General features: G+C 38.0%; 1 protein-coding gene across 3 annotated transcripts in view; it reads right to left on the bottom strand.

The window, feature by feature from the left end:
- Nucleotides 1-12792, bottom strand: part of ahcyl2b (adenosylhomocysteinase like 2b) — a 37530-nt gene that overhangs the window by 11292 nt on the left and 13446 nt on the right. For all 3 annotated transcript variants that reach the window (XR_006009279.1, XM_041977607.1, XM_041977608.1), the window contains exon 2: nucleotides 3135-3243. Coding sequence is in view for 2 of the 3 variants with exons in the window: in XM_041977607.1 (XP_041833541.1) it covers nucleotides 3135-3243 (109 nt within the window). In the remaining variant the exon portion in view is untranslated. The remainder of the gene's footprint in view (nucleotides 1-3134; nucleotides 3244-12792) is intronic.

Raw genomic sequence — 12792 nt, 5'->3', positions numbered from 1 at the left:
TGAGAACCATCCTTCCACAGAGGAACCATATCTGACAGTAAATTTCTGTCCACCAGATGTTTTCCCCCTGACCAATTCTAATTCTTCTTTAACCGAGTGTTTTAAGTTTGAAATACAGTAACTGTGTTACTGGTTAATAATAGTATTTGTTTCATGGTGGTCACATATGTATACTCTTATTGTGAAAGGGGCAGACAACTGGTTGCTTGTATTGTGAAGTAAGCGGAAGTAGGCGAACTGCATTGAATATGGAGGCAATGAATAAAGTTAACGTTCAGAAGTGAGTTCTTTGCGTGTAACAGAGTGAACTCCATTAATTATCGGATGACATGCCTTCATCGATATTGCCGAGGCTTCCTGAGACACGGCGGCTACAGTTGTTGCAACACGTGTTTAAAAGTGAGGCGCTGGAATGTACTATACGTTAGAATGTGCTACATGATTCTAACATTAGGCAGTAATTATTACACAATGTCCCTTTAAACATAAAAATGTTTAAAATATTAAATATGATACTGATGAGAATATTGCAGGAAATATGTCTGCTTTACGTTGGAGGGGCAGAGGCGTTTTTAATATTTTCCCTTCCATTAAAAAAAGATGGAGTGGAACCATCAAGTGCGGTGCAGCCAGCTGAGAAATTAAGTAACATCAGTTCAGCCAGTCGATATGAGCCCTGAGGTATCTTGACAGCTGTCTAACAATGCTGACGTTAAAGTACATACTGTACTGAGCCATGAAGGAGAAGGGATTAAAAGAAAAAAAAAAAAAAAAAAAAAGGGAAAACATCCGTCACAAAAAATATTTATTTAAAATCTCTCATCCATTCTGACAGGCAAAAGGAGTGTGTGAGCTGAGGCGATCCGGATGCTGGATGCACTGATACTAGTACTAGTCCTTGTGCACACATAAGATAAATCTACAAAATAGTCTTTAAAACACAAAATATAGCAGTCTTCTCATATTAAAGAGGTCTACACACCTAATTTCAGTAGTTTTAAGTTTAATCTGAGATAAATAAAAATAATTACATTTATAGTTTCATACAACTTGCTGTGATTGCCCTGGCTTTGCTTTGTAAATTTGCTTCTCCAGTTTAAAACACAACAACAACAAAAAAACACTAATTATCAAACTTGTGGTAAAGTTAAAAAAAACATATGCCTGGTGGACATACTGTGGGAACCATCAGAGTAATGAGAGTCACTCTCATCAAGGAATTATGTGAGATGAGAAGGAACAAGCATAGAGGGAAGAAAACAGTTCAAAGGGTTCATAAGTACCTAAAACTTGAGCCACTTTCACACATGAGCTGGAGTCCTGATGCTCTAAAGATGTTCTAGCATATGAGAACAACATTCACTCTGGACTTTTTCCCACCAGGTCAGCTAGTAAAATTTTAGGATCATTGAAGGATGAGACAATCTAAGAGGGTATCAGCAAATATTCCAGCACACTTGTTGCTGTGTGTAGGATGCGTTTGTCCTTTCAGCTAACCTGTAATGTATGTTTGCATTCTGGATATTTACAGATACATGGAGTACTCATATCTACACAGTACAGAACCTCATCTGCTCTTCTCAATGTGTTGTAAAGAAAACGCAGCGACCTCCGCTGCATAATTTCTACATAATGTGCTGCCTCCTGCTTGCTCTCGACAGCCATTCCCCTGCACCTCCTCCTACACATTTTAAGCTGAGAGAGTCAATCTCCAGCAGAAAGTCTTTTGCTGTGATGTGCTTATATGAATAGCAACTGCGGAAAAAGACCAGACCAAATAACCCAGACTTTCTCCTAAAAGTCTCTGGTGATCATGTGTGAGAACAGCTTTACTTTAAAGATGCAGAACATAGCATTTAGTAGCTCAAACGCAACAAACTGAACTAGCTTGGAACAAATCCACTTGTAATTCAAAGGTAAGTGTGCATCAAGTCAGCTTGGACTTCTTCTAAGAAACAATTCCCAATGGTTAACAGGCTGATTTTCTTTTATTTCTAGCAGAACAAATCTCTAAAACATTTTCTGAGCTGAGACTGATAGGTATTTCTTGCAAAAAAAAAAAATAACTCAGTGGTCATCAAAACGTGCTGGTGGAGAGTCAAATTACCAACACGCATTATGTTTTTTCTTAGTAAGAGTACAGAATACTGAGAGAGCTTTTTTAAGCATCCCTTACCGGAATGACCCATTATAACCGTCCACTAATACGGACCATGGGTCCAAGTGACCATCTGCCATCCATCTGTTTGTCCATCATATTTCTACAACCAGATGTAGCATAGTACACAGAGTTTTGCAGATTAACTCATCATGTTAATGGTGTCACTGGAGGTTCTGACTTCTGACACACAGCAGGGTATCAAAGAGCCGCAGTCCAAGCAGCTTAAGCAGACCAGCATTCAAGCATTTCCAAAAACTCCACTTTTACAGCACAGATAAGAAGGAATAAAATACCATTTCTTCTCCCTCCTCCTCTCAACAAGCTTTGGCTAGTAACCATCTTCTCTCCTTTTATGATTATCTACCAGACAGATATGACAGTAGCAACTTTGTGATTCTCAGCAGAAACTGTCAACTCATTTCCTCTCGACATTGTTGTCTAGGTCAACTGGCATATCTCATCAATGGTAAACGTAATAGAGGTTGATAGTTACTATAGAAACAGATTTTTAGAAAGCTCTCATCTAAGTCTTACTCAGACTAAGCTTTTATAAGTTGTTAGCTTCCTCCTCCACTTCTATCACTTGACTTCACATAAAAATCCTTTATACTGTCTCCATCAAAACTCTTCCAGGACCATAGTCACATTAAGTTTCTATCCTCCCACCACTATAGTTAGACATAAGACATAGGATTTAGACCTCCTGTGCTATTCAATCTTGCATGATTCCCAGCTCTCACTGTTCATTTTTTTCCACCAGCCACCAGCAGCTAATCCTCTAACACAGAGCCCACAGTCTCACATGAACCTCAGGGTCTGAGTGTGAGAATGAGAGTCGGAGACACAAGGCCGGAGTTAGTTAGTGAAGAGACAGGTATGGTCGGTTAACCATTCATCCAGGTGGAATCCAGCGGAAAAGTGTCATTTACGCTGGAATGTCTGATTAACGACAACAGCCAGGTGCTGCGTTTACCTGAGCTGTAGCTGTCTGTGGAGGACTGGGAGATGGAGCGGGAAAGAGAGCGCCGGCCGATCTTGGAGGGTCGCTTGTTGAACTCTTGTTTTTGGTCGGCAAACTGGATCTACCGGGAGAGAGGGAAAACAAATGGAGATCAGAAATCTGACAAATAACACCTACATTTCTACTTGGGTACCGTTATATTTTTCCTTTAAACCACAAAGTAGAATAAAGACAAAACGTCTAGCCAATGCAGTGTTTTTAATTTCGTCATTATGGTTTCTTTTAACAGGATTTCAAAGAAAGAGGCCGCAAAAGAAGAAAAAAAAAAGATAAAAGGCAAACACAGAGATAGAACAAGCACACTACAGTCTCTATGGAAAGAACAGAAAGATAAAAGGGATTATAACTTTATTATCAACCAGTGACAAGGCCACACAAGGTACCAGTTCATTCTGGCTCTATAAAATTAGGAGGCAACACGCTGCTGGTAGACCTCCAAAGATTTTATCACTTCATTTGTTTTGTTTTCTGATCTTGCATCAGAGTTGATAGCCTCATGCATCATAACACATCTAGTGATAATACATAATAGTACAAATGGCTAACCTATTTAAAACATAAACCATGCAACAAGAAAAAATATCCCAGTAGGTGTGTGAACTGACTCCCAAGGCACGAAAACGTGACTCCTTTATCATCTTTAAATGAAATGCTGCTGAATGGTGATTCTATTCTGTGAGGACTGACAGGAGATATTGTCAATGCCACTACCATGTGACAAAAGTGGGGAAAAAAGCTTTAAAAATTTGACTGAAAAAAGCAGCTGGATGTGCCAAAAAAAAGCCGCTGACTGTGCCAGTCTTTATTCTCTTGTCCTTTATCATTTTTTAGAAATCAACAAATATACAAGGATAAGAGGAAGGCATGCTTTCTTTTTTTTCCATCCCCCTCAAGTGTGAGTAAATGCAGCTAAGCTGATGTATATTCAGAAAGATAATAAAGTCATCATGACTACAGGTAAAAAAGGATCCAGCCTCCTGTCTAGTTTTCGCTCCATCTCTTAGCCATTTCTTAACACGCATTTCTGCCCTGTGGCTGCAGAATGGAGAGTCCAACATAGAGGGGTCCTTAATGCACCACTACAACTCTCAGAACACAACACAAAAGGAAAATTTGTCATTGTTAAAATATAAAGTGTAACCATTTCACCGCCTTACACTGTTGGTGACTGCTCACCATTAGCTGATGAGTTTTCTCTCACCATTTTCACTGCTTCTGAAAACGATTCTCTTAATATCCAGATACTAAAGTTGTGGGATCAGGTTTCATCAACCCTCTGTAAAGCCAGGCTAATCCACCTCATCCTCTCTTATTACCTTTTTCACACAGGGCTCACCGCCATCCCCTTCCTTCTTCTTCTTCAGCATCGTCATGCATGAGGGGGTGGAAGAACAGCGTGTATCTGATTCAAGTGCATTTCATCCCTCAAGTTTTGATAATTTCACGGGCTAAACTTCCTCCTCTGCCTGTTTTTGGCCTCTGCTTTCTCGTGGTACAGTCCAATCTGGTCCAACCAGCAGCAGACACAATGCCATGGATTGTTTCCCCTTGCTCCCCCCTCCACCTTTGTATTCTTGTTTAATTGTCAATTGTTTGAGAGATTGGGGTCCGCGAATTGCTGATTCAAGAACTACTTTACCTCCACTAACCCAAGCATTAAGACTGAGTAAAAAATGAATGAACTGGAGGTATCAGTCTACATTCTAATATATTTACAAACATTGATACCTGACTGGCTTAATACTATAATCCACAGGCCTCACGAGTTTCCACAAGGATCTGGTCTTAATATTTTTTTTGTTGAGATGTGTCAGACATGACACAGGAAATACTGAATACGCTGGAGCTAGTTGAGGAGGGACTGTACATGTGATGCTAAACATCATTTATATATTTGGTTTCTGATGCCAATGTTCCTGACCACCAACTAGCTACCATTGAAGCTATTGGTCCTTCCAGGTTTATTAGATGGAGGTTAGATGAGGAGATTTAAAAGCTCAGAGTTGTACTGGAGGATTGAGGGTCATTTTGGGAGCTCAAGTGGAGGGAATCTAAGGCTTATGCGATGTGTTTTTGGGACAAGATTATCACACGTTAGATTAGGTCTTAGAACAAAAGGTGCTGCCAGAGAAAATGGCACAGCAATTAGCTTGCAATGACAAAAACCATTAACCCGTTATGGTCCCATTTCTGTTGTGCAGCAGCTGTAAATGCAGGCAACTGCAATAGATTGTGACAGGATTTGTCTAATTTAACACCCAAAAGAGCACAATAAATCCTTATCTCAGCTTGATGCAATTACACTGTCCAGTCACATTTAAGGTCATCTGTGAGCTCATGCTCTTATCAGTATCTGTTTACAATAAATGCAAAGCAATAAGCTCTATTTTCAAATCAGGTCTGTGGCCATTATGCATTAATTAAACTCAAATTACCTTAGCCAACAAACACAGAAAAGATCCTCACTAACGGTTATAGAATTCATGGATATCCACATCCTGATATGTTCTAGCACAATAAAGTAGTGCTTAGGAAAAGGTCTGCATGACTCAGCAACAAATGAAAAGGTCACTTTCCAAAACACTTGGAGGGAATTAAAAGAGAATTCTGCAGAAATGTTCTCATTTGTTAATACAAAAAAAAACTATGGGACAGAAAAGCAGTTGTACCGCTGAATATTTACAAGATATTTGGGTTTAATAAACAATTACACCATAAGAGTTTATGATTAATTAGGGCTGGGCAATATATCGAGATTTTCAAATATATCAAGAGTTTTTTAGACGCAATACAGAAGGAGGGAATATCGTTTATATCGAGATAGCTTGTTTTAAGTTAAAAGCATCTTTTCTTTGGCATTTTGCACAGCTGTATTTTTTGTTATGGTCATTAAAAAGTATTTTTAATTTATTTTGTTTTAGGAGTATTTAATTTAATATAAAAGGTACTTTAATATCAGTCAGCTATTTTAATGCACATGTGCTGCTGATCCTTAATAAAAGTATATTTAGCACTGAAGCCTGTAAATTAAAACTGTCTCGGGTTACTTGACAGAAAAAATAATAATAAAAAAAAATCGAGATATATATCGTATATCGTGATTCAGGTAAAAAATACTGAGATATAAGATTTGGTTCATATCGCCCAGTCCTAAAATTAATGCAATTCAGTTGCAACCTTTATTTATTATTTTTTAAACTTGATACTAAATTTCAGTATTGATTACTATCTGAAATCTGAGGTTTTTTTTTTACACTAACTGCTACTGAATAAAAGGACAGATGAAAGAAGATGACTTCTTTCTTACTTGCTGTCATGGTTATTACAAAAAAGGATGTAATCAGTGCTGATTAGAGCTTTTAGTTAGTCTTGCTAACTAGTCCAAGCAGTTCGTACAAATGTGGAAAAGGCTTACAATTTGTCCTGGTGCAGAGGAGTGCTGTTATATCAAAGGACCATTTCATTTAAGAAAAGGACTGTGATGCTATCATGCTATTTTTACACTCGCTGAAGGATTAATTTTAAAAATAACGTCACCATTTGTGTTTTAGGTGGAGAAGAGGTGGAGGCCTGGGCTTAACCACTAACAATCTATATCCTTTTAACTCTAAATGGAAGCCCTAAAGCTCTTCAAAGTATTTATGGCTGAGTACAGAGACCTCTCACTAACACACATATGCTGGCTTTGTTTCCCTACTGCTTATTCAACTCTGTAACATTATGTAATGGAGTTTAAAAAAAAACAAAAAAAAAAACATAAATACCAGTGAATCTTAATCCTGGTCCCTGGCATATTCAGCAAGAGTTCAGCAGCACACCGGAAACAACCAGATTTGTTTTTAGTTTAGGGTCAGACATAAAGTGTGAGGATAGGGTAGAGCATCTCTGCCTGCACACAAGCCAGCTGAGCAACATGAGATCTGCGGCACAGGGCACGGAGAGCATCTTGGCAGTCCCGGTGAAAAAACAAATCCCCTCTGGGAGGGGGAAAAAAACTGAGAAAACAAACATGTGCAGATGTGGCTGCAAATGTGATGTGATACGATGCTCCACACTCTTCCCCATGACTGTTACTGGCAGCGGCAGCACATCCTGCAGAACTGCAGAGCTGCCCTTCTAACATAATAAACTCAGAGATTTCTTGAATTAAACTTGGGACATATTTCTAAGCCGTCAGTAGCAACTCAAGATGCCCATTTTTATAGAAGGAAAATACCAAAAACAAAACTGAGAATCACAAATAAATAGCCTGCAATAATAAACATACAAGTGTTCATGCTTTATTTGCTTACAGTGGAAACCTTTAGCTGCACTCAATAAGCTTTTGGCCTTAACCCAATAAGGAAAAAACATGTCATCCCTTAAAAATTAATGTTTAGCTTTTTCCATGAATTTGAAAGCAATTCTAGATGAAACCGAGAAGTTGGCAGTAAACTTTAAACATTAGCTTGGTGACTTATGAACAGCTTCACCCACCACGCTGTCAGAAAGCTGAACTTTCTCCCCTTCCTGTCACCCTACCCCTCTGCCCCCAGAAACACTGAACTCTGAACCCCCCTCAACTCTTAATGTACACAGTAATTGCACCATTAAAAAAAAATGATTAAACAAAAAATAAAATGATGATGTTGTTAATACAGAATCACCTGATTCTGTATTTTTAACTGTAGGCTTTTGGGTGCATGTGTATAGGAATGTATATATCCATAGACATACTTTTATATTGTATTTTTTTTTACTCTTTTATATTTCTATAAGCTCTTTTTAAAATTATTCTCTGTATTTTTGTATCGTGGGCTGGAGAGAAAAGTCCTTTTCAGTTCCTGTGTTTGTACTCGCATACGGCAGAAACTGACAAATAAAAAGCTTAAATCTTGATGTTCAGATGAAAATCAAAAACACTGAAGATACTTTACTAGTCAGAAAGTATTCGCTGAATAGTTTGTCAACTTTACCTTAGATTTGAAATGCAACTTCCTCTGAAAGCAACACTTCATTAAAACAAATCTTATAGTTAACTCTGTTAAACAGGAAAAACATGCAATTTAAACATATAATCCTCACATAAATAACAGATTGAGGGAAAAAAACATTGAACATAACATGAAAATCTTATTAACTTGTTTCAGCAGGTTTGGAGCCTGCAGAATTTCCTGCAGGAAAATGGAATTCTGTTTGCCAAATAATTCACAACAAATATGTATGTGTGTGTGTATGTGTGTGTACTCAGCTGTGACTATAGGGACACAAGCTGGTGAGCTATGAAAAGGCGCAGAACATACAGCACTGTCTTCACAGCTGTGTTTTCTCTTGGCTTTCCACGCCATTTGCAAATGCCTTCGTTCAATCTTCTTCTGGAAACATCTCAGTTCATCAAAACTGTAGGTTCAGTTAGAAAACAGCGCAATGCACATGCTTCTTAAAATGAGATGTTACTATGGTTTTACAGCCTGATTTTTAGCCTCTTTTAGATCAGAGAAGATTCATGTTTCTGTGCTTGGTGGAATCTGATCTAAATCAAACACAGTGGGGGCATGAGATGGAGCAGAGGGACCCCTGGAAAACAACAATACTGAGCCTCCTGGGCTGTCAGCTGAGGTCCTCTCATGTACAACCAAATTTCACTGCAGACACTTATTAGATTTAAATATAATGAAAGTTCAATTATCATCAGTTGATGAATTGTATGTTGAATTACTTTGTGACCATTTTATTTAGAGAAGGAAGCCAATGACAACCCTGGAGACAGGTCATAAAGAACCTGTACACAGCATTTCATACCATGGCTTGCTCAGATTGTCATTGTTCACCAAACTAAACTAATAAGCGAAACACTTTAGAAGGACATCACTGAGGGGTTTGCTGCTGACAAGCTACAGTAAAGTGATAATGTACCAGAAAGAAAACTGGAACTTGATGCTGACTGAGACTAAATGGCTCATTTTGGCTACATTTGCTGGATTGTGAGCAGAATATATTAATTTAATATTCCTGTTCACCTCCCCACAATTTGAAATCATGTTGACCTGAAAAACAAAGTCATGTGAACATTCTGTTATGTTCACATGAGTCCTGCAGGCTGCATGTTTATTTTGTGCACGACTACATAAGCGTATCATAAAAGGCAAGTTTTTTTCCACTGGAGAATAATTACAGACATTAAATTGGATTAAAAGAAATATTTCTGTATGCAGCATTATGTTCTATAGAAGCCAGAGAATGGAAAAAGAAGTGTGTCTGGTGAAGTGAAGGCAACATTATATGGAGAGGGTGGGGAGTGAGCAGCTTTTCAGATTGTCAAACAACAACTCTGACCCTATAATCAGTCCTCAACTTAAAATGCTTTTTTACCATTTCTAAACCAGCTCACAATGCCTCTGCAGTTAAATTTGGTCTTTTGTTGCACTGTACTTGAAAGTAGGAAGTCAAAGCAACAATTAAGGCATGCAACAGGAAATTAGCTTATAATGCACCACCTTTACTTTAATATTTTATATCTAACAGTCAGACATTGGCCTTTTTCCATCATTAAAATAAACTTCAGTTTATAGTAAGCAACAGCTCTATTATTGGTTGCTAGGAAAAACTAAAATAAATGAGAAATGGAGCAATACTGAATCTCAATCAGGTTACAAATCTGACATGTGATTGTAGAAATGATCACTTTATTTTTCACTGGTCTATAAACATGTCCGTCAGTTTGCCCATGACTTTATCATTCCCATCTGTGATGCTGTTCAACATCCTGGGTCAGTTTAACAAAAGTTGTGCCTAAAAGATGGATCAGTACCAGCCACCCATGGTCAAACTGCTGACAAAAGAAATCCCCTATGTATGTATATGTGTGTTTTACATGTATGTGGCATGCTAAAGAGCCAGAAAAAAATTTGTCAATTAGTCTGTTTTGACTCTTTAGTTTAACACGTGTAACTTACACGCAGGCTTAATGAACAGGATGTAACAGCAGCTTTAAAATTAGCTTTGCTGAATTATGTATCCATGATCTCTGCAGCAGTAACACGTAACCTACCCGTTACAGCAGTGGTTCCCAAACTGCTTTCATCCTCTAAATACAAGTCTTAAAAACTGCCAGAATCTTCATAAATAAGGAGGATAAAGTGGTTTTTGGTGGATTATGTTAACGACTGTAACAAAGCACCCATGTGCAGAAAATGTGCTTCTCTCGCTGAGATAATGCCAAATTCAGATTTTTTAAAATTGCATGAGTAATAACTTTATTGTTTATGCATTAATGCATTAAGAAATTAACATGTTCATTTCCCAGATTAATCTCTTTGCTTTAATGCATTAGTTTTGACAGCCCTAATAAAATTTACGCATTTATTTATTTTTTCCTTTCTTTTTATTTTTTTTAACAATGATCTGACAATCCCATGAAATTATCTTGAGACCTCCAGTTTAGGAAAGGCTGCATTGCAGCATTACAGTGTGATAATGAAAAGTCTGGTAATTTAACCATCATCTGACAGGTACACTCAGCTGTGAATTTTCAAACTTAGTCATGGACCAATTTCCAATAAATGACAGAAATGTGGTGATAAAAACCACTCAGGACGAAAATATTTTAAACTGTTAAATGTCCTCATGTAGACCGTTTTATTCAGTGGAGTTGCTCTAAATATTCTTAATGTGCAGATCTCAGATAACGTGTTGATGTTAATAAACCTACAAAGAATATTGGATCCATGTTAAGCCGTGATACCACTCAGAAATTATTAAAATTACTTCTGTTGTGATTCGGCGCAGCATAAAAAACAAGATCAAGATAACCTCAATTAATATGATCTTCTAGTTGGGGAGGTGGATCTTGCTGGGGGGTGGGGCGCTCCCCCAATATAATGGTAGGGGAAACACTGAAAGAGGCAAAATATGTCAACTGTAGCAGAAGGATATGCAAAATGTTCCTATTTGAGCTGCTTTGGTGAGCAAAGCAACGTCAATGGACAGACATGTGACTATAAAACAGTACATGTTGTACTGGGTCATGCATATCTGTTGATAATTACATGTTTGTTTTAAGTTAACAAGAGCCAAGTATAGTGGTTATAGAACATCAGTCATTCAGAAAAAAAAAAAAAAAACATGCAATGCGTGCGTCTGTACATGAAAAACAACATGCACCAGAGGCAGATTATGCTGGGCCAATCAGCACCTAACGCTAAGTCCTCTGCGAGGACATTCATAGAATGAATGACTTTAAGACGAGTTGGAAGCTGCCAGTTTTCAATTTATTCCTTCATTTTCTATTCCAAAAAAGGAACACACACACATGTCTGAATTGGAAATGCAAGGACAACACATTACAGAGCCAGCTAACAAGTCTGGATAATGATCAGTTTGGTTTGTGACAGCTTTCTTCTCCCTAAATAATAATAAAACAGCAGCAAAATATCCATGACTCCCAAAGTTTTTTCCCGATTAGTCGATTCAGTATCAGTGTGACAGCAGTCTACATGCAGATTATCCAGCAAAGTTAAAAAGAACACACAGTGAAGATCAGATGGGCTAAGTGAAAGGATGAGTACGTTTAAAGTGCCAGTGAGCTTTTAATAGCTTTGTGTTTAGATGGTGTCTGCCAGACGAGTGCTGGAAAAACGAGTGATGTCAGAAAAAAAAAAGGGTCATGTCCGGTTAAAGGCTTAACGCTACAGACAAATATCAGGCAACATCCAAAAAATCCAAATCCCAAAAGCACTTCTGCCAGACTGTCCTCAATCCGCAGGTAATTTAGAGGTAATGTGGGATGTGAAACTGGACAAACTGATCAATATACCGCTAGTTACTACTTAAATACAGATTGCCATCATCTTGGATCTAGTGTGTTGGAATTACCATTCACGAGCACCAACACACAGAGGCTTGTTGGCAGTCTCAATGCAGTCTCTCCATCAAAATAAGTTCATTAAATTACTCCTGGGGCACAAAATGAATCTCAGTAACGTGTCAGTCCTTTATGAAAAGGCTGCTACAAACAATTCACTGGCAGCAAAGAGCTGTCAAGACATCTTCACAGAAAAGCACATCATTGTGATCTTGTTACCTGTACATTCGGCTTAAAGCAGCATCAACTTTTCCAGTCTTTTAGGCCTGTAGGAGAGTCTACTAGACAAAGCAGCTGACGCCTTGTTTTCTAGCTGTTCCACACATAGTTCTCTGAGGAGAACTTAATCATGCTGCCGTTTCATGGTAGTCACTTTATTTTTTTTTTCCTCTTAAAAACCTATTGTTACACCCCTCTGTCCCTCTGATTCTCTGTGGCTCATAAACCTCATCCAAAACAGAGAATAAACCACAGCTAATTTTGCTTGTGCTTTTAAGAAGCTTTTAGAGTCCACATGTAAGAACTGTGGACGTGTTTGTGCTGCTATTCCTGGGTATTGTGTTTGTGTGGAAAAAAAACTTGAAAATAGTGCTTCACTTTGGCTTTTTCCTCCAGTGTTTTTTTTTCTCCACAACCTCTCAGAGTTGTGCCTTTTTTTTTCTTTTTTTTTTGACTGCCAAGTTTTCACAATGTGGACAAATGCATGTCAGCATGTAAAAATCTAGACTGAGCCTTTACAATTCATCCAAATAGCCATCACTGTTACCA

The sequence above is a fragment of the Melanotaenia boesemani genome, chromosome 23, assembly GCF_017639745.1.
Source record: "Melanotaenia boesemani isolate fMelBoe1 chromosome 23, fMelBoe1.pri, whole genome shotgun sequence".
Lineage (NCBI taxonomy): Eukaryota > Metazoa > Chordata > Actinopteri > Atheriniformes > Melanotaeniidae > Melanotaenia > Melanotaenia boesemani.
The sequence above is the reverse complement of the archived record's forward strand: the minus strand, read 5'-3'. Positions and strand labels throughout refer to the sequence as shown.